The following is a 24,862-nucleotide window of genomic DNA, read 5'->3' on the forward strand; positions in this document are numbered from 1 at the left end:
ATAAAAGGATTTATTTACTACATCCATAATTGAAAATGCAGTTTACCAAGGTTTATAAAGTCACAAGAGAATGGAAATTAAAAGAACAATGTCTACATCTATCTAGACTCAGATCAGCCTTGAAGGGTCTTCTCTAGTAAACTCACAGCACTTTTTCGGCTCATATCACCCTCAAAGAAGGGAATCCTACTTGGGCAACCATTTTTGCTTTGTAATCTATCTTCATCTCTGTGAATTCACCTTTGTCCACTTCCCTAAAATACAACCTACCAGCCTCTTATCTAAGAAGGAAGTAATCTCTTCCTCCATCAAACTATTGTTTGCCACCTTGTGGAGAGACAGACAACTTTAGGCCTGATGTGAAGAGTCTCATCTGCCCCAGAACACACTTTAGTGATTATTCACATTTGGCTCAACATTTCACAATCTGTTAGTCCGTTATGAAGCATGAGACTAGCTGGAAAATGGTCAAATCTCACAGAATCACAGAGTCACCTGAGTTGGAAGGGACCCACAAGGATCATGAAGTCCAACTCATATCTCTGCATACCCCAAAACATACACCGTGTGTCTGAGTGGATTGTCCAAATGCTTCTTGAATACTATTAGGCTTGGTGTCACGACCACTTCCCTGGGGAGCCTGTTCCAATGCTCTACCACCTAAACCCTTCCAGACACATCTTCCTGCCATTCCCTTGGGTCTTATCATTGGTCATCAGAGAAAGGAGATCAGCACCTGTTCCTCCTCCTCCTCTCTCCCTTGTGAGAAAGCAGTAAACTGCTATGAGGTGTCCCTTCAGTCTCCTCTTCTCCAGGCTGAACAGACCAAGTGAATTCAGCTGCTCCTCATACAACTTCCCTTCTAGACTTTCACCAACTTTGTGGTCCTCCTCTGGACACTCTACAGTGGCTTGATAACGTTTTTCAACTGTGGCACCCAAAACTGCATACAATACTTGAGGTAGGGCTGCACCAGTGTGGAGTGGAGTAGGGCACTCACCTCCCTTAATCAGCTAGCAATGCCGTGCTTGATGCAACCCAGAACATGGTTGGCCAGAAGACAGAATTTAGATTTTTATATATTTATGGTGTAAATTAACAACCCTTACTTCAAGCAGACACCTAAGTGGGGTCAAGCCATGTGTCTCATTTAACTGAGTCTTTTAATAAAGACTGCATATGTTAATAGTGTATGCTGCTGAAGTTAGATACTGGGTTAACACGCAATCCTGTTTTTGAGAGATACTGTTACAAAGCATTTCCAAGGTAAGACTACAGTTACCTTGTCTAGTTCAGTCAAGAACACGGGTGAAACGCTGCTCTCATGAGTCTGAAAGCAGATGTACTACTGCAAACACCAGGAAATAACATTACAGACTATGAACGCTGTTTTCCTCTCATCACAACTGAGAAAGATCAGCCAGAAAAAAAGCCACAAAGTACAAAGGCTGGTGATTTTTAAATTGCAAATACATATATATCTTCAAGGGCAAAAAAATACTAATATGACTGAGACAGGTAGAGAAAGCCATGTTCTTCCGGACTTGTTTTCTGAAAAATAACTCTCTCTTTCAAGGACCTCAGACCTATAGTGATTTCAGAAACTATTCACTGGCCTCCTGGGCTCCAGGAACAAAAAAGAGCAAGGTAAAATAAGGAGTTGTAAACCACATTTCTCTCTATACCTTCAACTGCTGGATGCCTGTGAAAAAGGAAGGAAATCTTTCAGGTGACAGTTAGATTTTGAAGCAGTTGATGCATTCAGATGTAGGAAGGAAGGACAGTACAATGTCATGAAATCAGAAGGAATATAGTACTCCATATAAAAATGAAATCAATTAGAATTTTGGTTTCACTATGTGTACAACAAAAACACTTAAGAAATGTGGCTGTTAAAAGATGAAGAGACAATCATGCAAGTTTACGAGCTAAAGTCCCTGATAAAAGATCTTATCACAATCACTCAAAAGGAAACTACCAAAAATCCAGAATCAATCCTTGACAAGCCAATTAGATCACATCAACAACTGAAGTCATCCATGTCAGACCCTTATCTTCAATAGCTGAAGTCTGACATAACAAAGGTGTTCAGGTGTCCAAAATATTGGGTGAAAACAGACCGGCGACAGACAGGCATGCAAGCTCTGCCACAAGCAAGATCAATGTGTAAAACTGCTTTTCATCTCCAACAACCAGCGCAGAATTATGCCCAGCGCACACTAAGAACCATAAGCAGCACAATGGATTACATAATTTTGCAAAAGTTTGCAATGTTACAGCATCTGTTTCCCTCTGAAGCTGCATTTAACCAAATCATCACTCTTGGTCCCTGCCCGAGCTATCGTACAGCCCTGCCTCTGCCTGAACGTGTACCCCATTCAACCAGACCCAAACCCTAACCCGTGGACTTGATCGCCTGGCCAGACCTTGAGTCTGTCCTGTCTCTGCAGACTCAGTGGCGGTCACTGGACTGTCACAGACTCGGCTGCCATGCCCAGGCTCGCCCCCTCACCTGGCTGGGGTGCTGCCAGGATGCCCCCTGCTCAGTGCAGCCACTGCCCCGATGCCTTGCTGGCACCCACGGCTCCTCACCTGCCCATGCAGGGCAGGTCAGCCCTCGCTGCAGTGCCTACTGGCACTTTACCCAAGCCCTTTTTCAGGCTAGCCTTTTTCAGAATATGCAAAACCTGTTATGACAGTATATATGATTTTCAGTACAGCAATCAGTTTAGCTTAATAATTGTTTTGTACTGATACTAATCTTGCCACAAAACATAAGGCATCATACCAGATGCATTTTATAAGCAAATTCCCCACCTTTCAGCATATTCAAAAGGTTTGTTACAAAAAAATGTAAGACTCACAGATGAAAAATATCCTTTAAATTAAATTAATAGGAGAATTTTCCCTACAAACATAATTGAAAATTATTTTAACAGTTTTTCAAAAATACAAAAGATAAGTGATTTTTAAATACTCCACAATATTTTGAAGATATACACTTCTTTCTTGAACTCATTTTTAATCACAGGAAAATTTTTGAATCATGTGCCATATCCACCATATTTATGTAATTTCGTAATCTTTCCTGGGTTGCCTCTCAGAGTCATTAATTCAATGCTCCATCTGCTACAGTTGCTCCTACTGCAGGTGACATTTATGTTAGGTTTGTTTACTCAGAAGAAAAAGTATTTGAAAAGGTACTCTGACAGGTCTTTATATCCACTTCACAGGCTACACACGAAGTATAAAGATCATCCATGTAACTATTGACAGAAACAATGAGAGAACAAGCAAAGACAACAAGATGTGCACCAAATAACACCCACTTCTTACAAGTGAGATAGAATTCATCACATCTCTTATTCAGCCCTCAAGTAAGTTTAAAACACAGCATGAAAAATTTACAAGGAGACATGAAAACTGGCATCTCACTCTACACTGTTTACTACTCTTCCTGCTTAACACATGCAGTCTGAGTTTATTCCCCATCTATCCAGGCAAAAATGCTAACAGGGATTCATTATCAGAAATACAGCTTTTAATTTTTTGTTCTTTTCCTTTCAGAACAAGTTTTATACCAAATTTTTAGATCAAATGCAAGCACATAAAAAACAGCTCAATGACAAGTTTTTTGGACATGCTACAAACATGACTGGATACTGATTACATAGGTGGTATCTAGACTGCCTAGATGACATATTGAGAGATCAGAAACCTGAAGGAGAACAGCTTCTGCTCTCCCTATACCTCCAGGTTTTCACAGAATCATAGAACAGTTTGTGTTGGAAAGGACCTTAAAGATCATCTAGTTCCAACCCTGCTGCCATGGACAGGGACATGACCCACCAGATCAGGCTGCTCAAGGCCCCATGCAACCATCCAACCTGGCCTCGAATGCTTGCAGGGATGGGGCATCCATGACTTCTCTGGGCAACCTGTTCCAGTGCCACAGCACCCTCATTGTGAAAAATTTCATTTTAATGTCTTATCTAAATCTTCCCCCCTCCAATTTGAAGCCATTTTGCTGGCTAATCTCAAAGCTAATGTACTAAAAAGTATGCAATAACTGGCACAGGGAGCTTCCCAATAATTTTGCCTTTTCCTAAATCAAAGGTAAATTATACTGGAGAATAATTGTTAAAAAAACATTTTTGAAACAAATTCCTTGATGAGATGACACATCCTGCAAAATCTGGGGCTAGCTCCTGAGCATTTGAAAGCAAACCACTTTCTAGCAGCCAGAGTCTTAGTGTGCTCAGTGGACTGACCCTCAGGCCTTCTTAAGCCTGCAAGGCAACATTTTCTCTGGAAATCTTTGTGCCGCATGAAGCTATTTCCCAATTTCCATTTTCTCTCTATTTAGAGTAATTTTTACTTTGTACTAAAATTTATTGCCAATTAGATAATTTTGGATGCATTTAGTCAGGCCAGATAATCAGACAGACATGTTCTTGAAACCTCTATCCCTGTCTGCCATTCGGGACAAAATTAACTACACTTCCCTCCTACTCTTCAGTTACGTTATCCATCCTAGGCTGGATAACAGAGAAGAGTAGAAGCAGGAAGACCATGGAAGAGATTAGAACCAGCAACAGTACCAGTCACCAGAGAACAGCAGAACAAATTATACTTACAGCTGAACTATCATAAACCGTTTCTGTAACATTTGCTCAATGCCTAAGCTGAGGATAGAAGTAGCAGTGAACACTGAATCAGGAAACTCTCCACCTGGCAGAGTTTAGTAAAATTCTGCTTGTGCAGAGAAATGTTTATGAAACAATGGATGGAATTTGTCTTCTTCCAAGTAGTAGTAAAATGTAAAGACAAGGTGCCCCTTGGGATCAGCATCATTCTTCTAGCTCCATGCCTACCTAGAAAATTAAAAAAAGCAGAGACGGCACTCTTCCAAACAGTTTTAAGCAGCACTTCCTGTTGTTTCAGATTTCAATGCCAGGAAGAAAAATTTCCCTAAATATTCCTATACTTTCCTTTATTATCCACCAAAAAAAAGCCAGAGATGCCTCTATCTTCTTATACCTAAACAAGAGCCCAGTCTATTTTTTCAGACAACACACCATTTCCATATGAATCTCAAATTTAGATTTAGTGTCAGCCTTGCAGCTGGACTCAAGCAGCCTACAGTAAAATAAGCACCCTCCACCTCTGCAGCGTACTTCCCCCACTGCAGAACACTACAAAAGCCTTTACCAAAGTGTTTACGGTATGCTGCTTATTAGTGACAGAGTCCTCCTAAAGAATTGTTCTGCAAAAGGTTTCTATCTGTAAGTAGACTTCTAGCTGTAAGTAGAAAACAGCACAGCCGGACAAGGCGATGCAGGACTGCAGCCAGCCAGCTCCATTTGAGACTTGCACGCCCGAGCTCGAAAGAAAGAGGAAGGGCTGGGAAAACAGCAAAGATAAGGCATAACTGTGTATCTACAAGTTCAGTACAGCCTCCGTGGTAGAGCTGGAACTGTGTCAAGGGCAGAGTAGAGGGTTTCCTTGGTGCAATGGCAATCTGATACACTCGGGCATCAGGGCAGCCTTACCAGAGCAGGTATCACTGCAGCACTCCAAGATACTTTGCTTAGTCCCCAAAATGTCTACATATTTGCCAGTCACAAAGCATTTTGAAGAGGAAAATGTAGCGTATAGTAGATATCACTGAGCATTCTATAGATATATCTGTCTTGCAAAGACAGCTTTGTCAAGGACACAGACATCTGCTGGCTAATAGGAGTCGAATCTTTCATACACATGGTTAGCTGCATATCTCTGCAAAAATGTGCTAATCCAACTAAATTTTTTCTTGCAAGAGTGAAGATCACCTTAGCGCGACAGTGCCAACTGTCTTGTCATTAGCTCCATTATCACAATGACTTAGAAGAGCTGCTCCTTAGTGCATACACACATACAAACCCCACGCACACGACACTTTTATTTTTCTTTTGAAGAGCTGACAATTAGATATGTAAATCCTTAGTTGGAAATAGCGTTACCTAAAGCATCAGTGAACTGATTTTTCTTTCTAAAATTTTTTTATCATTAAATCCCTATGTTTCATTTCACAACAGGTTGACACTGACAGGGTGATGAATCCTGAAGAGAAAGAGAGCTACCTTTTTATTTTTTTGGCAAAGAACCCAAGCAGGAAAATGGATATCATGAGTCAATTCTTCAGACAGGTGTTATAATGAAAGCAGTACAGGCTGCACTTTTCACTATCCATTCTTTCTTATAGGATCAAGGTTGTAAAAGCTTACTCCTCTTCCAATACTGTAGGCACTGCCCATCGTCAAAACCACCAACGTTACAAACTCGTAAATCCTGGCTAGCTGCTCTTGAGGTACGATTCATAACAATCACTCTTGAAAGAAGCTTGCAGGTAAGGCCTGTAGAAACTAAGCACTGTATTTTCTTTCAGAGATGAGGTGGAAGAGGTGCTGATAAATGTAACTAAGACTATTACCAGCCACAGAGATCTATATTTCACTGTACCAACCATACCAGTTTAAAAGTCTATCTCTAGCAAGCAGTCTCCAAACAGCAGTAGAAAGAGAAGTTGCTGAACAAGCCCACAGTTACAAGGGCAGTTCTACCCTTAGGGAATGTTTGTGAATGGAGTTAACATTTCTGGTGCAGCCTGAGTCAAACACAGCTGTGCTGGTACAAATGCACAAAGGTGAAGAGAAGCAGCAACAGTCAGTATTATTTTTAATTACGTGTCTTCAGTGAGTAACTTTCTTTAACATTGTGCCTGGTGTCATGAGGAAATCAGGTGTCAGCTATTTTGCCTACTTCGATAGCTTTAATTTCATTACTCAAGAGAGAAAAAAAGAAAAAGGCTAAGAAATACAGCTGCAAGCAGAGCAACACTTCACAGCTACTACCTGTCCATCTGTAATATAATTATGATGTGTTATAGCACAATGAGACAAAGACTTATCTTTTTGTGGGAAGGGAGTCAGAATAACACATTTGTTTTTTTCCCAAGGGTGCCATAGAAGATGATGCTTAAAAACTCTTTCTTACCTAATCCAGTTTGCTTCAGGACTTGCTGTGTTCCCAGCTGCTGCAATAACAAACATAAAAAGCAAAAGCTTGACAGCCTTGAAGACACTCGAGATCTTTGGCGCTTCTCCAGCTTTTTCAAAGCAACAGGCTACCCAAGCTAGCAGTTGCTGACATATATGAACCTGAATGCATGTATTTCTAATTCTGTTCCAAAGCTAATTAACAAATAAAGAGAGTAAGGCAAAAAATTTAAAGGTTGCATTCCTTACCTGACATAGCTCCTGTTGGCTATATGCTGGACTCGGCAGAAGGTACTGTCTCTCTGAGCAATAAACCTAGAATAGGTAAAGGCTGAATTATTAACAAGAACACGAGGAGGCCTCAAAAGCACATGATGAATGAAACAGAAATTCAAAACTTACAGCCTGATTTAGTTTGTAAAGGGAACTCAAGATCTTCCTCAACTCTTCCTCAACTGATCTATTTCAAACTATAAATGACATATGGAAAGAAGCAGGACAATGCTTTATTGCAGCACAGGGGAATGATGAACACAGTCCCTTAAACTGCCTTCACAGTCTCTTGCAAAGTAGAATTTGACTAAAATGGAAGAATTCGGCTTTTATCACCTGGTTATTGTATACATTCCCTGTCCACTGGTCACCTGTTTTCAGTCATTAACCTCTCATGTTCTCCCAACACTGTATTTTGCCCTCCAGCGTTTTGTGCCTAACACTATAGATGTGCACTTTTCAAGCAACTTATAACTGCACTGATACAGACTCTAAGTTCATACAGCACTTCAAGTTTAAAATTGGGTTATCCAATGAACTTTGGATTTGGCACAGCACAGCAGGAATGAAATCTGTGGATTTCTGGGCAAAGACTGGAACTTGTTTTACATTAACTTTGTGTCTTTTGATACTGCTGATAGCAATTAGAAAGTACCAACCAACATGAGAAACCTTGCTAGGATGAAAGAAAAATTTTATATCAATTTCTCCTCTCAAGAGAGAATTTTCTAGTTCCTCTGTATTCTATTCTGCAGAATTATTGTTATTATTACCTGCAATGCCATGCAGCAGACATTAACGATTAGGACAGCATTCCAAAAATGACGTTATTTATTCAGACACTTCACACTGCTCCTTCTAAATGCTAGGTTCCTAATTCTATGATGGGAGACACAGGGCTCGCATTACGTATTCAAATGTGAATATACACATGGAAACTCAACATATAAACTAACATCCACAACATGAAAGCAGGACCAGGAGGGAGCAGAGAGAGGGGCACCACTCAGGAAAAATACATATCAGAAATTCTCTTTTCGGCATGCTGCCTCCATGAAACCAGGGCTGAAAGGCTTAACTTGCTTTCTCAACTTAAGTACTTTCCCCCACCTGGAATTCACTTTTCTTTCATATACCTTGCTCTGAACTCCCTTTGGCTTTGCATTTCAGGCAGCCAAAAGTCAAGTGGCTGGCTTCACATTTAGTCACAAAGATGGACAATTAGTTCCTGTCTTCTGTGAATACGACCCAGCTAAATACAACCCAGCAAGTAGTACATATTTATTACAGAATCACAGAATCACAGAATAACCAGGTTGGAAGAGACCCACCGGATCACCGAGTCCAACCGTTCCTACCAAACACCATATCCCTCAGCACCCCGTCCACCCGTGCCTTAAACGCCTCCAGGGAAGGTGACTCAACCACCTCCCTGGGCAGCCTGTTCCAGTGCCCAATGACCCTTTCTGTAAAGAATTTTTTCCTAACGTCTAGCCTAAACCTCCCCTGGCGGAGCTTGAAGCCATTCCCTCTTGTCCTGTCCCCTGTCACTTGGGAGAAGAGGCCAGCACCCTCCTCTCTACAACGTCCTTTCAGGTAGTTGTAGAGAGCAATGAGGTCACCCCTCAGCCTCCTCTTCTCCAGGCTAAACAACCCCAGCTCTCTCAGCCGCTCCTCATAAGGCCTGTTCTCCAGCCCTTTCACCAGCTTTGTTGCTCAAGTTAAGAGTAGCTACCTGATTTACAGAGTATTTGGTATACATTATGCGTTGGTATTGAATACATAATTTTCAGTCATTGCACACACAATGTGGGAATGATAACTCAACACAGATTAAATACAAATAGATTTTTTTCACCAAAATGCCCAGCTTAACATATTATTGAAGATTTTGGTCATGTCCCACTGGAAATTACATCCCCTTCAAGTGTTTCAGGTTGCTTACCACAGAAATCTCTCGGGGTTTGTGCAAGCGTTGCTCTGTGAATTGCAGGGGTAAACGATTCCCTATTGTTTCTGCTGCAGTGGTGGCGTGACCGGGAAACTGAAAGAGATGGAATTTTCTTATGAATCGTGGAAATTCTGTAAGGTGAGAAAGGTCCATGCAGAACATCAGACAAACAGCTGCCTGAATAGAACGATAGCAGTAACTATGCCATTATCTCAGGTGGGCTGAACACATTCACAAATATACTGAATGCACCTTTCTCTGCAGTCTATATGCTACTATCAGCACAAGAAGAAAGAAAATTGACTCCAGCTACTTTAACTGTCATCAACCACTGTGCCATCAGCATAAGCAGGCAAACAAAGATGTGTTTTCCAGTCTCACACTTTCTCTTGGTACTCTGATCAAGAAAGTAGTGGCTACAAAGGCAGAAGAAACTGTGACAGGTGCAAAGGAACTTGTGCTAGCTTTAACTTTTCCCTTTTTCTGACATATATGTATCTCCTATACATTTTACTACGAAAATTACTCCTTTTATTAATTTATATTGTGCTATGTCAGGAAATGTGCGCTTTTTCCTGAATTTTCATCTGTTTCATAAGAAACATTGTAAAATTAACTCAGTTCAGTGTTTTCAAATGTGTTGTTCTGCAAAAGACCTCATTGCTCTCTACAACTACCTGAAAGGAAGTTGTGGAGAGGAGGGTGCTAGGCTCTTCTCCCAGGTGACAGGGGACAGGACGAGAGGGAATGGCCTCACACTCTGCCAGGAGAGGTTTAGGCTGGACATTAGGAAAAAAATTTTCACGGAAAGGGTCATTGGGCACTGGAACAGGCTGCCCAGGGAGGTGGTTGAGTCCCCTTCCCTGGAGGGGTTTAAGGGATGGGTAGACAAGGTGCTGAGGGGCATGGTTTAGTGATTGATAGGAATGGTTGGACTCGATGATCTGGTGGGTCTTTTCCAACCTGGTGATTCTATGATTCTATAAAAAGTCTCCTTTTTCCACATATAGTATCAGTGCTCCCTCTTCACACAGCAGCATATGGTCGGTGCCTGAGGAAGGAACAACTGAATGAGGGGTGGAGAAAAAGAGGACCAGCCTGGAAGAGGCTACTGACATGCCTTGTTCCTTACGAAGCAGCAGCAAAGAATGAAAAATCTCATACTTCCTCCCCTCTCCTCATGAGCCGCTACCACAGGCCAATTCTCAGTTGTCTCCAGCAGAGTTTCTTGCCAGATGTGCAGCATTCAGATCGGAAAGCTCAGCCTTACGCTATCAGACATTCATCCCAGAGAAGAGCCACAGCCACCCTGTTTACTGGTTTTGATACAAGGAAAGTATGTATGGCCTCACACGATGCGTTATTCAGAGAACTTCTCAAGAGAGGGGAAAACTTCTTGCAGAAATTGTGTACAGTTAAACAACAGCAGTTTCTCAAGTTGTTTTTCAGGTTTCTGGTGTACTGCACCAGTCCTAAGGTCTTGCTTTGTTAATGCTACAGCAGGTTCATTGTGGGGTTTCCTTCTGCTGAGGTACCACACAAATCAGTCACATCTCATTTCTCCAGATAAATCACCCTTTCCCTACTATTTATGTCACTTGTCCAACTCCCAAAACAAGAGTTGCACAAAGACATGAAAGATGCGTGAAAGGCAGGACAAGCTAGGAGACAACTAGCAGAAGACTGATTTCATGCTCCTCCCCTTGTACCTGCAGAGCAGTCCCTGCACTTTCCACAAAGAGCAGAACAGGTGCTTTGCTCAGCTGTATGCTGTAACTCCCTGGGTGACCATCACCTTCATTGTGCACTCCTCTGTTCTTTAGATCCTCCTGTTACAGCTTCCTTACCTTCCTTTTACCTCCCCTCCTCGTTTTAGAAGCTACATGGCTTTATCTAACAGCAAGTGGTAATCCATCACTGCAAATGAGTCCACATATTTGATTCCTCCCATTAGATCTATGAGGAATGTGACTTCTTATCTTGCAGGCATTTTTACTGAAAACACCCATTCTGAACTTGTGTCCTGGATAACTGCCTGATACATTGCAGCTTGCTTATTCTGCTGCAATACAGCTCAGTTTAATCTCATGAAATGGACTTTAACAGTAACAACAACAAAAGAAAAATGCCTATGAAACAAAGTGTTGATTGTTCCTGCAGGTGCAGAGCATTTCCAACTTCCCTGAAACAATCAAGCCAAAGGTGTCTTTCTGTTCCCTACCTCTGTATTATTGAAGTTCAGCTGCAGAACAGATCGGTAAAAAGTTTAGTGCTCACCTGGCCAGTTATGCTCAGGGTTTATAGGAGGCTTTCCCCACACATTCTTTTCTGCTGCTGATCCACAGGTTCTTCCTCTCATGTCACTTCCTCCTCTCTAATATTTCCTTGAGTTAGATCACTGGAATTCACCTCTAGGTAAGGAAAGTCTGTGAGAACTAATGAAAGAGCAGCTACAGATAAAAAAAGTTATCACATGAAGTGTGTTCAGATGGCAGCTTAAAACTAGGGCTACGGGGGGGGGGCAGGGGGAGAGGAATATCACTGACCAATTTTTCAAGCAGGACAATGGCAAAACAATACCGTAATTTTCCATATTTCAAAAACCCTGAACACAATTTTTTTATTACACCCACAGCACTGCACAGCTTTCTCAGTACTTTGTTCATTACTCTTTTTTCTGCTTCATCAGTGGCAGAAGGCTAGTAAAGACAGTAGCTTCTGGTTTTGTGACACAAAATGTTTCTCTTCCTCAGACAAGCGTGCACTCAGGAGCCCCTTGTTAATGGGCCTCTCCAGGCACTAGCACAGCAAGAATCATTGTCTTTGTCCAATGAGCTTGTTATTCTGAATGCATTTGGCAAAAACACTGCAAAACTGGTCATGGCAGCTCTTAAAGCAACCAAAACATCCACTGCGCTGCTCACTAAATCACTCTTCCCTGTAGTTAGAAAGTTAACAATACAATATTTCTTCTAATGAAGAATTGTGGATAGTACCAGACAAAACACGCTGCACATACATCAACAGGGCAGCATGTAATTCTGAGGAAGGAGTCACGCAGTGGCCCTCGTTCTCCAACGTGCACAAAGGTATCACCCCAGATAGTGTTCCAACACCTTCCTAATCATGGAACACAGTGGAGTGGCAAGTACCAGCACGGAACTTTGCATGGTTTTCCCTGTTTCCACAACAATCCATTTTCACTTAATCTGACCTTCCATTTTAAGAAGGACTGAAATGGCTTTTAGAGATCTCTGTCTACCTTGCCTCCTAGACAGAGTAACACATAAAAAGCTTAACTCAGGAGAAAAATAGCTCTGCTTGGTTCAAGCCACACTTTTATTTTTTGAATAAAAAACTTAGGAGAACTCTTCTGCTTTTACTGTACATGTTATAATGTCAATAATTTACACTAACTTGGATAAGCACTAGAGGATTAAAGAATGTAATGTTTGAAAAATAAACGCATTACAGTTTGAACTTGCACATTAAGAACTGATCTGGACTTCAATTTCAGAGTACAAAAAAGGTCTAATAAAAGGAATTCCATGCCTTTTCAGAACATATTCCACATAGGATATAACCAATTCACTGCTTTTGCTAGAAAAACCCAAATGCACTGCTTCAGAGAAATAACTAGAAAGGTGTTTTAAATTAGCCTCTTCCTCTCAATTTGTGCACTACAAGGTCTACAGACCTTTTAGTTTCTTCTGTGAATAACTGCATAACTGTTTGTACCAGGGAGAGGGAAAAGAACACATATTTGCTTGAAGGAATTTCTCAAATAGTGTTTTCACAATGTATATTATGGCTCACTAGTTACTAGTGGGCCGCTTAAAGAAGTACTAGATACTAGAGCCAGGTCTGTTTTGGCATTTAGAGAACTCACAAAGACTTCAGTTACTCATGGCTTTGTCCTGATGTGCCTGAATCCTGTGTCATAACTACTTACCTCTTCCCTTCTTGTATCTTCTGCTATTTTTAATCATTTAACTATGGAGGTTTTTTCTGGTTTAGCATTTCTTACCTGCAGGTTTCAGAGAGGTGGGTACTGCCGACTGTCAGCAGCAGCCCCAGGTCACCCACTCGGCGTCAGCCACGCAGCTCAGACCCCCGGCTCGCAGTGGGGCAGAGCTCACACCCCTCCTCTCCCAGCTGCCATCCCCACACTGAGCGCAGACTTCTCTGGGTCTGGGGGAAAAGACCAGCTCCCAGAGAGACTGGCGGTGCTGTTGGCACTGACTCCTGCAGAGCTGACAGCCCCTGCCCAGCTCCAAGCACTGGTGGGATGCAGGGCAAATGGCAACTACCGTTTCAAAGCCTCTTGCCATCGAGGCACAACCATGAGCCAGCAGCGGCCCAAGGCCAATAGCATCTTGGCTTGTATCAGGAACAACATGGCCAGCAGGACCAGCGAAGTCGTTCTGCCCCTGTACTCGGCCCTGGCGAGGCTGCACCTCAAATGCTGTGTTCAGCTCTGGGTGCCTCACTACAGAAAGACACTGAGGTCCTGGAGTGCGTCCAGAGAAGAGCAACAAAGCTGGTGAAGGGGCTGGAGAACAAGTCCTGCATGGAGTGGCTGAGGGAACTGGGGTTGTGCAGCCTGGAGACAGGGAAGCTGAGGGGAGACCTCATCACTGTCTACAACTACCTGAAAAGAGCGTGTAGGGAGTTCAGTGATGGTCTCTTCTCCCAAGTAAAAAGTGACAGGACAAGAGGGAATGGCCTCAAGTTGCACCCGGGGAGGTTCAGATTAGACATTAGGAAGAATTTCTTCACTGAAAGGGTTACCAGGCACTGGAACAGGCTGCCCAGGGAAGTGGTTGAGTCCTCATCCCTGGAGCTGTTTAAAAGACAAGGCGCTCAGAGATGTGGTTTAGGGGTGGGCAGGTATGGTTGGACTCCATGATCTCAAAGGTCTCTTCCAACCAAACAATTCTATGAATCTATGACCTCCACACACACAACAGCAGGGCAGCCCCAGAGACCTGGCAGGAACGCAGCCTCACACCGCTGGGGCAAGACAAGGGGGTGCCCTACGAGGCAGAGCTGAGACCTCCTCCCCCGTCTGGAGCATCCCTAGGGTGGCGGCAGTGGCCCTGCCTTGTGCAGACAGCATGGGCAGCACAAGTCCCCATCCGGCACCACAGGGTGGGCAGGTGCTCCCTGCAAGGCGCTGCACCATGCAGGGCAGGGTTGGGGCCCTCAAGAAAGCTCAGGTGGGCACCATGAAAGAAAAACAAAGTTTAGTGAGCTTCTCAAGGAATAGTTAAGAGCAAGAAATAAAATTAATGCAAAAAATATATGAGGTTCGACACAAAAAAACCACCCTGAATGTGTGCCTCTAAGTCTCCTTATTTGACAAATTAGGAAAGTCAGCAAAGATCAACTTCAAAATAGTTCCCCTTGTGACACACAGCTACACACAATGCTGCTGACGTTCAAAGCAGTTCCACAGACCATTTTCTGAAAGGTTGTTGAGGATCTCTGCCATTTTTGCTTAAAAAAATGGGCTCCTTTGAGGATTGTGATCTGTGGGAAGAGGGAGCTAGGTCTGGCAAATAAGGTAGGTGCTCAAGCACAGAGATGTTTGTCTGCTTCACAGACAAAGCGCTGGGGCTGGCGCACACTGATATTTTCCAACCAAGGGTAAGAAAATGTCTGTATCTGAACACTTATCCACTCATACTGACTGAAGCAATCAAGTTGAGCCTTGTCTCACTGTGACAGGTTAGAACGTGTTCTATAACCATACCTTTGTCTCTCCTCTCACACTCTTGGTTCCCAAACTATAGCATTAATCTCAGGTTTTTTTGTGTCAGACCTCATAAGCACAGTTCAGGCTAAACAGATTTCACCCAGACTTACCTAGAGACAAGTGAGGTGTTTAGTATTCAGCTCATTGTCCAGAACAATTAATTGCAAGTGCAGCTCCATCTGTGCTCTGAGAAACGGGTCCTGGTGAACGAAATTACTCTATAATCTTCCTCCCTTTGGGAGAGAGCGTGCAGGAATGCCCCCGTCATCATGCAGGGCTCCTTCTGACCCAGCTTCCTGTAGCGATCTCTCTACAAGCATTTTGCCAGCTCATCATGACTAACATCTTCTTCCACTGAGTCTTTAATTGTATCTGCCTCCTATAGCGAGACATGCTGATCCATAAGATAAGCAGATCTCTATTTTGGTAGTCGGAAGCGTGCTGTTTGGCTCTGGTCACCCGTACCTAAGAACTGTGTTTTGGGTGACAATTCCCATCATTCCAATTTAATGTTACAAATATAGAGCAACTGCTGTATTCATCAGCTTCAGTGAGGTCTGACTCACTCCACAGCACCTAAGACCACTTCAAATATAAAAGCTCTTCAAGAGCTTACTTCAAGATAATCATTTATCAAAAGTAATTGAAGCCATAAATCCTAAGCATTTTCTCTGAATTTAGCCCACGACAACATTAGAAACAAACTGAGATGATACAAAAGTCTCTGGAAGCTTTGCTGAGCAGTGCTCCATTTCGTACTATTATAGTTTTGTTGAATTTTTGTACACTGGAGTATACAAAGTCTTCACAACAAGCCATTATTTTCTCTGGTTGTCCGCAATGGTAAAATCCTGTAGTAGACAGGATTATATAAACACTATAACAACAAACTATAATATAGACAGTAACATAGCCTCTCATCAGACTGAGCTGACAGGCTTGTTCAAGGGAGATTCAAATGTTTACTCTTACATGTCCTCAGTCTATAGAGGTTACAGAAAACCCAAAAGCATCCCTATCTGTTGTGCATAAGATTCTAAAATGTCATTGTAATTTATCAAGTTGCGTAAGCAGCACCTAGATTCAACCAAACATAACATCTACATGCACTATTTTGCACATTTTCTATCAGTATTCTCAAGAATTTTTAATGTTAATCTAGAAGTTCTAGGTATTCCCCAATTCCTCCTAGATTAATATGCTGGTTTCTGAATCACAGAAATTTCCTTGGCTATCACAATGTAATTTTGGCTCTATTTACTACAGAAAATTGCTTTAAAAAAAAAAAGTCAGGAGAATTTAAACTTTTTTAAAATACCTGTTCATCCCTGTGTGCATTTTTCTTTGCACGGAGATGGACTTGTGATTACAAACAGAATGCGTGATTCCATCAACCTACACACATCATAAGCACTGGTCTATTAGAAGTCAATGTAACAGTACTGAATAGGTTTGTTGGAAGGGAAAAAAACAGTTGCCAAAGACTTTAAGGACATTGCTGAAATGAGTGCTACTTCCACAAAAGTTTTGAGGCCGTTTTAAATTCTGGCTATGCATATATGGTTGTAGCACTTTGAACTGTTAAGTGTCTGAGTTAACGTGTGCTGTGTCATATCATCTCATCCTACCGAGTCACCTGGTGCTGCTTCGGTTTCCCCTTCTTAGCTTTTAAATAAATGCAATTGCTCTTTGCTCAAAGGTTGCCGCCATCTTGGAGAAAACAAACATACAACATCTCTGTGGTTCAACCAGTTCTTCACACGGCCCTTTCTTACCTCAAGAGTTTGTCAGGCTTCTGCTTCGTTAATAGGGTGAACTCACATTAGGACTTCCCTCTATCAGCAGATTTGGGAATGAAAACATGCCCCCTCCTCCCTGCTACTCTCCTCATCTCCCTCTCTGTCTAGGAGCAGGACTGCTGTATTCCCGAGGGCTCAGGCTGCAGCAGCGCAGCTCAGGGCCCCTCAAGGAAACCAAGCTGCCAGTTTTCAGCCTGCTGAGCCAAAGCCCAGTATCTCTCTCTCTCTTTCTGTCTGTACTCAGTCCTGGAGCAAGCAATATCCTTCAGTTCAGGGTTCTCCAAATCATAACTTCATCCCAAGGCCCTTTTCTTCCTAGAGTGCCCCCCATCCCATTAACCACGCAAGAGGAAAAGCAGGACACGTGGAGATACAGATACAGTAAAGCTCTGTCCAGGGCTCTAGTAGCAAAGGTCTTATGGTAGTTGGGCTTTCATTGAGACAGACACCTGAAACGACCGCTCCTAGCTTTGATGTGCCTGTACATACTTGCATACAAAGACAGCTGCTCTAGCTGAGGCATGGAGTTTTGTTCTCATTTGCACTGGTAGAAGAAAAGTCCTGAATACAAAGCTACTGCATTACCTGAATAGCGAGGACAGCAAGGGCAAAGCAACCAAGCAGTTTTACAGTGTGGGTTCAAAATAAAGAAAAAAGACAAACAAAGGGGACTGAAAAGTAGAGAGAACTGCTACTAAAAAAATCTTCAGCAATGAAGGAAATGAAATACCGGCAACGTGAACATAAGAGTGGATTCCACTTTCTCCGAAATCAGTGGAAGTAGTGAGAAGAATATTGGAGCTTTACACATTTATTCATAGATGATTTAAACTAGAAGCCAGCAGCAGCACAACAGTCAGATAAGGACTACAGAGAGCAGCAAAACTATAACGGTAGCAGCTTGGCATTCAAGAGTAATTACACCTGCATCTGGAAAGAGCACGAGAAGCAGTTCAACAATGTTAACAGCTCTGGCCAAGACTAAAGTGCAAGGTACATAACCACAATCCAACCCACACAAATCATAAGCACGAACTGCAGACATCATGCAGATGCCTGGAAACGGAAGGCAGAAGATGGAGTGCCCAGTGCAGAGACAGCACTGAAATGTAAATACTTTCACTGAACTATAGTGATCTAGCATTATATTGGATTCATTCCCAGCTGTAAACTCCAGAGCAGAGCAAAGGTGACTCAGAGGAAGTTTAAAGCTAACAACAAACAGTACACATAGAAGAGCCTACATACTGTGTATTCCAGATTGCAGTTGCCAAGAGAAGGATCCACACAGATTCTAGCGAGCTGTGTCCCACAGTCAGTCATACCTAGTTCATAGCTCTTCCACAATACAAGTTGAGTTAACCATATACCACAAACTTAACCCTTTAATACTTCTTCAGAGCTGGAGTGTGATGCTCCCAAAAGTAATTCTTAGTCTTGTTTTGTACAGCTTTCTTCACAGAGGCAGCAGTAACATGACTCGAGTGCCATTATCTTTCATGGCTATGTTAAAAATTATGCCTGGGCAGACTTGGCATGGTTACTACGTTTAAATCTCTGAATTCACCCGTAGTGGAATGAACATCTGAACGACTGAGTGGCTGGCCTATGTCACCCAAACGCTTGGCCTGAATAAGTGTTCAGGACATTATTAATAAGTTTGGAAGGTGAACTTTTCCAAATAATTAGCAATAATCACCTCCCTTTCTCAAAGTTCTTTATCCTTGCCTCTTCCCACATATGGTATACCCCCCCATATTACAGAAAATTACAAGCTGCAGAAAGAAAAGGAAAATGAGATATGACATGTTAAAAATATCCCATGAAAATTGTTCATAATTACACTGTATACAATTGTACTAAACAGCAATAATGGTAAGAGAAACCCAGTTCTTTTATTCATTGCTTTTCCTCTTACGGGTAACAAGTTCCCTTAGTATTCAAAATCCATCTTTGCTGCAAGTCTTACAAAGGTAAATCAACTGAAGAAGCTGAGCTTTCTTGTATTTATTGTTGCTAGGGGAACCACCTTGTTGGTATTCACCAATATAACATGTCTTTTGACATGTGTTTCTGAGGACCAGATACAACACAGCTGTGCAGCATTCAGGGAAAAAATGTTTTGCAGCATCCCTAGAAATACAATCACGCAGAAGAGCAGTATTATTGAAATACTTCAGCTTAAGATTGTTCTACATTTCTTACTTTTTTTTTTTAGACAGATAAGAATATTAAAATTGAACGTAATTATGAGTAATATTCCTTAATTCTGCCCACAATTTAAACACAAAGGATCCCAGTCTGTGAAATAAATGTCGCTAAAATAGCACCCATCTAATTTACTTTTTTAAAATACTCTTTTCCTTGTATAAAGAAAATTTTCCATATGAAATACCACAATTGTCAGTGCTATGATCAAATAATCCAATCCAAGTAGGAATAAAGTGGAAGTACAAGTCATTTCTGAATAGCCAAGTATCTGAAGGTTATTTGCAATCACCTGCTGGATAGTACCAATTGTAAAAATACAGCACTGGACTCACGAAACGCAATAAGCATCTTTGACTCCCAGAATGAATGTTTCATATGGTAGCTTCTTGGCAAGAAAAGAAAACATGATATAGAGATATTGGAAAGGTATCACTATGTCTACAGTCACAGCTGACTACGGGAAAGAAATCAATTTCATTTCCCCATAATTTTGATTACTGCCAAAATATCTGTGGGAACAAGCAACATTTGAGGTTGGAGGCAGCAAAGCATGGAAACACACAGAAAGCATGGAAGTGAAGCATAAAAGGACCATGTCTCTCAAGTCCTCTGGCGGTACCTTCTAGGGCCCATGGAGATACTCTGAAAATATCCAAAGTGAGTTTTAAGTTTTCAAAAGCTGACATATAATAAGTCTAAAATTATTTGCAAAGTATCTTTATACAGTTGCAGGGAGCTCTGCCATTGTTCTAAGGTTCTTTTGTTGTTTGGCTGTATGCAGAGAGCCCCAGCTTTTCAAAAAAACAGAAGGAAAACACTTCTCACAGCAGACTGTATTAGTAGCTTCAAGAGCCAGGTGCAAAGGATATTTATTGACTCCTGAAACAGACAAAGGCTCATTATCTGCTTTAGATATTTGCCAGTACTTACAATTAATCCCCAGGAACCTGCTCTGCTTTGGTGCTTCCCTAAGCTATTCCATTCTACTTTAATGCGACCCATAAACATTTGGTCACCGCATTTAAGGCCAAAGCACTGAGTCACTAGATGCATCCAACACTTCCAAAGCCTGTTGCTAAAATGAAGGAAATTATACATCTGGGATTTTTCTAATTTTAAACTTCGAAAGGCATCTTGCTTTTTTTGTTAAATGTTGTATTTTGGGGTTTTTTTAAACCCTTGAGGAATAAACCCAGCATAGGATTTTTCAGTCAAAATTATTAAAAAGTTTAGTAGCCATGAGCTGAAAGCAGTCCAGGTGATGTACGCAATTACAGTAGCTACAATAACACAGCCGTTAAGGGCAGCACAACAAATACACGGAGGGAGTTTGATTTTACAGGAAACAGTTTTCTCCTGGAAATTGCTGCTCCATGAGAGCAAATAATGGAAGGAAACAAAAATAGCTCCAGTCCTTAAAATATTTTTTTCCATATTCAGAGAAAATGGAAAGGTTTACCATCCACGTGGTACATAGAAGGGATAAAAGACAAAAGGTAAAGTTGTTTATTGGGCAATGAACCATTCAATGATGTGAGGGGTTTCCATGGAACCAGCTCCTGTTTTCAGGAATTAAGAGACCAGCTTGCTCTACATGAAGGGACAGAATTACAGGAAATTGCTTTTCAAATAATGGTACTTACATGAAAGCTCATTTTGAGTAATTTTAACTGGGACTCACAGATAAATTTAAAATGCTTTTTGAAAGAGTGGGTTGTTTGGTTTTCTTTCACATTTTCCTGTACCGCGCAAAAGCATACATTGCAAACATCACGTTTTAGGGTAGTAACACTGAGTTTTTAAAAACTATCATTTATTTAACAAGGTTCAGTTTTGCCTTCTCAGTAGTATTTCAATGAAACACAGTATTTGAAGCATGTGGCATTAAATCTCATGAACAGTACCACTGGTAAGAAAATGACACACTGTATACAAAAAAATTAAAGCTATCAGTTAAAAGGGTTTTTTTAATTTATTAAAACACACTGGCCTTTTATACAGCTAAGAATCCATGAAGTGTTTCACTTCACTGAGAATATGCTTTTCGTACTTAAGGACATCCCTTACCAGGAATTAACAGCTAGTACAACCTAGCAAGACTGCAGCTGTAGTAGCAGGACACGATAGGTGGTAAAAGAGGCAAGTCACAAGGCAGAACCCACAGCAGCCGGGGCTCTTCTCAGTGTAAACATGTGTGCAGGCAAACAAGCGCCCATCTGAGAAGACGGGAGTGGGTGCTGGGGGCACCAGGCCCTACCAAAAGGAGGCGTTCATGTAGCACGGCCTTCAGACCAGCAGATCTCAGATCTCACTGACAGCAGTGAGCAAATCCACAGAACAGAAACTGTCACACAGAACCAGCCTCCTCGGATTACATGCACTCCTCTCACATCCTGCAGCTGGTAGACAATTGAGAGCTGTGAACCTCTATACATTGGGTCAGCTCATTCCTGTGGTTTTCTTCCTTTGCAAACAGCATAATTTCATTCTTATCTAGGCTAATGCTCAGACAGGCCTCATTCATTATTGCCCCTGCCTCTGAGAAATGAAAGTGAAAAGCAGGACTACAGAACCTGGGTTAGATGAAAATTAGATCTAAATTATATCAACATGAGTAGGGAACTCACTGTCTCCTCTGGCAGCACACAGCACAAACTGATCTCTTGGAACTCTGACGCAAAAGAATTGGACTCTGTAGTGAAAGATCCTCTTAAAGGAAAAGCATCATTTGATTGTGAAATGCTGCGAGTGCTGCAAGATTCCTATTGCAGAGGTGATGAAAATATTCACCACTAAAAAAAGATGCTATTATCCAAAAGGTCAAGCTCAAAGCAAGACTGTTCCACCAAATTCTCCAAGGTCAGTAGAAAAAGAAAAATATAATACAAACATATCCATTCATAAAACTGAAGTAGTAGTTATTCCAGAAATAGACCTGACAGAAGAGAAGACCAAGCACATTTTTCCCAGAAGTACTCTTTCTCAGTACAGCATTTTAATCTTAGCAGTTTGTAGCAGCAACGCTGTAACGGCTGCATAAAATTAAATGCAACTTTAAGTGGTATGGTTATAAGTAAAATAAAATAATCCAAATTACTAATACAAAATACAGGACTGCTTGTAAGTAATAAAAAGAAAAAAAACATACCACACTTACCAAAGTACTTTGCATGCATAAGCTTTTGACATTTAAATAATTGCCTGGCTATTGGATGGAATTCAATAATAATTACATATTGGATGACTGGGGTAGAGAAAAAAATTCACGAGCACACAGATTGGCAGTAGACTTTTATTAACATATCTTACAATGTCAATTATTGTACTCCTAGTTTTATACTCTTCTGATGTGTTATAAAGATTGATTTAGATTCTACAGTAATGTACTGTACTTAAATGACCATTCATACAGGATATCACACCAGAACATTTGAGTAATACACGCACACACCACTCTAGTTTGGACCTGTTATTTTCAAGGTTAGCTTAATAAAGTAGGATTAAAAAAGTTGTGGGGGAAATCAAAATTCTTGTTTAGCAGCATGCAAGGATATTCAAGTACAATTTTTCAACCAAGTGATTTTTTTTGTTTTTACATTGACTGGTGACTAATTCACCAGTACTAAAATAAACACTATGAAATACCCAAATGTTAAAGTTAAGGCTAATAGTTTACTTCACATCCATATGCACAACCAGAGAACATTCCATTTTAAATAAAACACAGTAATCAAATTCTGGATACATTATCTCTTGTAAATACAGCATTGGAGCTTTGAAGTACAGATTACTCAAGTTCATGAGCCCTGTAATAATGTTATGTTGGAGATGTAAAGAATCTTTTTAGCTCCTTAACTACACTTACAAAATGGCCTGATATTCATAATGAGCAATGCAAAAATATTACAGGCAGAACTTATAATACAGTATCAAAAAAGTAATATTCTGGAAAAGACTCAGCAATTTAATTGGTGAAACAGTAATTCTAATCTTACAGGAAGTACTGTAATATTTTTGAAATATATATATATTTATTTATTTATATGTATGTATAAAAACCCAGCATCCTTTATTGCAGGGTTTTTTGAATTCCAAGTATCCAGAAAAACTCACTGTATTTACTTATGTTTCCTTCTGTCCATCCTCCTTGATTGCTATACAGTCATTTTATTTCCCCTATGAACTTTTCACTAGATAATGACTTCCACTGGGGAACTCTTTTCATTTATTATGAGTTTTATTGTAAGATTTTTATTTTTTTTTTACACATATAAATTTTATTTTACACGCAAGCTATGAAAGTCAAAACTACCGGGAACTGCTTGGTAGTACTGTATGAAATAGCCAACAAATGTCCAACACTTGTGAAAAACATTAGTAGCAATATATTACATACCAGCATTTTAACTATAATCTTCCTTACCTACTTACACTGTGGGGTTTAGCCCAGTTATGCCTGTTCTTATGCATTTTTTAGCTCCCTAAGAATAAACTGTTCCGGAATTCATCCAATGAGGCTGCACATGCATTGGTTGTTCATCTAGGCTATCTCTGTTGGTTCGGGGTTTTTTTTTCCTTTTTAGAAAACCAAGCAGAAAGAACAGTGATTACCCTAAACGAATGCAATATAAAGGAACCTCCTGAAATGGCAGAAAAAATACAAAATTATGTTTCACTTGCAGAATAGCTGCACATTTCCAATCCAATCATCCAGTTTGTGACAGGCAGGCTTATGGTTGTTAGGTTTGTAACTGGGATCTGCTATGTTGGGCGTCATAAAAATTCTCTATATACAGCAATTTCTGTATGTGTTATCACTAACAGTTTACTCAATATGGAAAGAAAAAGACCTTCTTTCTGGAAAAGGGAAAAAAAAGGGGGGAAAGAATATGTGTTCTGGATAACATTAGGAGCAATAAGATACCTAGTTTACAGCTATTTCACTTATTTATGGAGAAAAAAAGTAATGAAATTCCTGAGAACGCAAAAGTTTTCAGTAATGCCTGAAATATTTCAACTGACTTCTCATGATAAGTGAAATGCTCTTTAAAATTCAACTTTCAGATCAATTGTTACCATGCAGTATCACAACTGTTTTACAAACCCTAATTACAAATGCATATCAAGCAAAAACCTCAAACCAACACAAAAGGCAAAGAAGTTTTATCCAACATATTTAGTAGATGTAGTAGAAACATACACTGCCTCAGCAAAAACTGCTAAAATCTCCGTGCAGAGAAAAATAAAACCTGACAGCTATCTGTGGAGCATCTAAACAACTGTAAGTTTTGTGCTTCTTAACAGTAATGGGCTTTAAAAAAAAAAAAACACAAAAGAAAAATGGACTACTGAGTGCAATTAGATTGCTCACACCATTTGGAGGATTTAATTTCAAATTTTTGTATTATTATTTAGTAGTAAGAGCAGGTAATTTTGCAAATTTTCACATGTTGACAAAGTTCCATTCCCTTTTATGCCCATAGCCCATGCCAGTCCAAGCCACAGAGCTAAACTCCCATTCAATTAAAGCTATTGTCAGTCAAGATGCATTCATTCACAGTAACAGCTATGATATGGTGTGTTGTAGATGATGATGATTTACAAGCCATTATAATGTGGCCCCCATCTTTTATTTATATGATCAAAAGTATGAGATACCCACTGCTGCTCAAGGACTTTGTATCTTTCCTTGCATATGTAGAGAGGTTTACCACGCCTGTATGGGGAAAAAAAAAAAACAACTCACGGTTAATATGCCAAATAAACAGAAAACTGCTTCATTATCTAATCAACATAATCATACAACTTCTTTCCCAGGGGAAGCATGCATTTT

The 24,862-nt window shown here is 40.8% G+C and overlaps 2 protein-coding genes across 6 annotated transcripts in view; both read right to left on the minus strand.

Annotated features, from left to right (window-relative positions):
• MYO3B (myosin IIIB) overlaps positions 1–11,594 on the minus strand; it is a 204,895-nt gene extending 193,301 nt beyond the window's left edge. Inside the window, exons 1-3 of the mRNA XM_069861149.1 lie at positions 11,539–11,594; positions 7,287–7,352; positions 7,036–7,075 (exon numbers count right to left, since the gene is read on the minus strand). Of these exons, the coding sequence (XP_069717250.1) occupies positions 7,036–7,075; positions 7,287–7,293 (47 nt within the window). The 5' untranslated portion in view covers positions 7,294–7,352; positions 11,539–11,594. The remainder of the gene's footprint in view (positions 1–7,035; positions 7,076–7,286; positions 7,353–11,538) is intronic.
• Positions 11,595–22,307: 10,713 nt separating this feature from the next.
• Positions 22,308–24,862, minus strand: part of UBR3 (ubiquitin protein ligase E3 component n-recognin 3) — a 111,844-nt gene continuing 109,289 nt past the window's right edge. For all 5 annotated transcript variants that reach the window (XM_069861135.1, XM_069861134.1, XM_069861132.1 and 2 more), the window contains one exon: positions 22,308–24,745. In XM_069861135.1, coding sequence (XP_069717236.1) covers positions 24,628–24,745 — 118 coding nt within the window. In that variant the 3' untranslated portion in view covers positions 22,308–24,627. The remainder of the gene's footprint in view (positions 24,746–24,862) is intronic.

The sequence above is a fragment of the Phaenicophaeus curvirostris genome, chromosome 7 (genome assembly GCF_032191515.1).
Source record: "Phaenicophaeus curvirostris isolate KB17595 chromosome 7, BPBGC_Pcur_1.0, whole genome shotgun sequence".
Classification (NCBI taxonomy): Eukaryota; Metazoa; Chordata; class Aves; order Cuculiformes; family Cuculidae; genus Phaenicophaeus; species Phaenicophaeus curvirostris.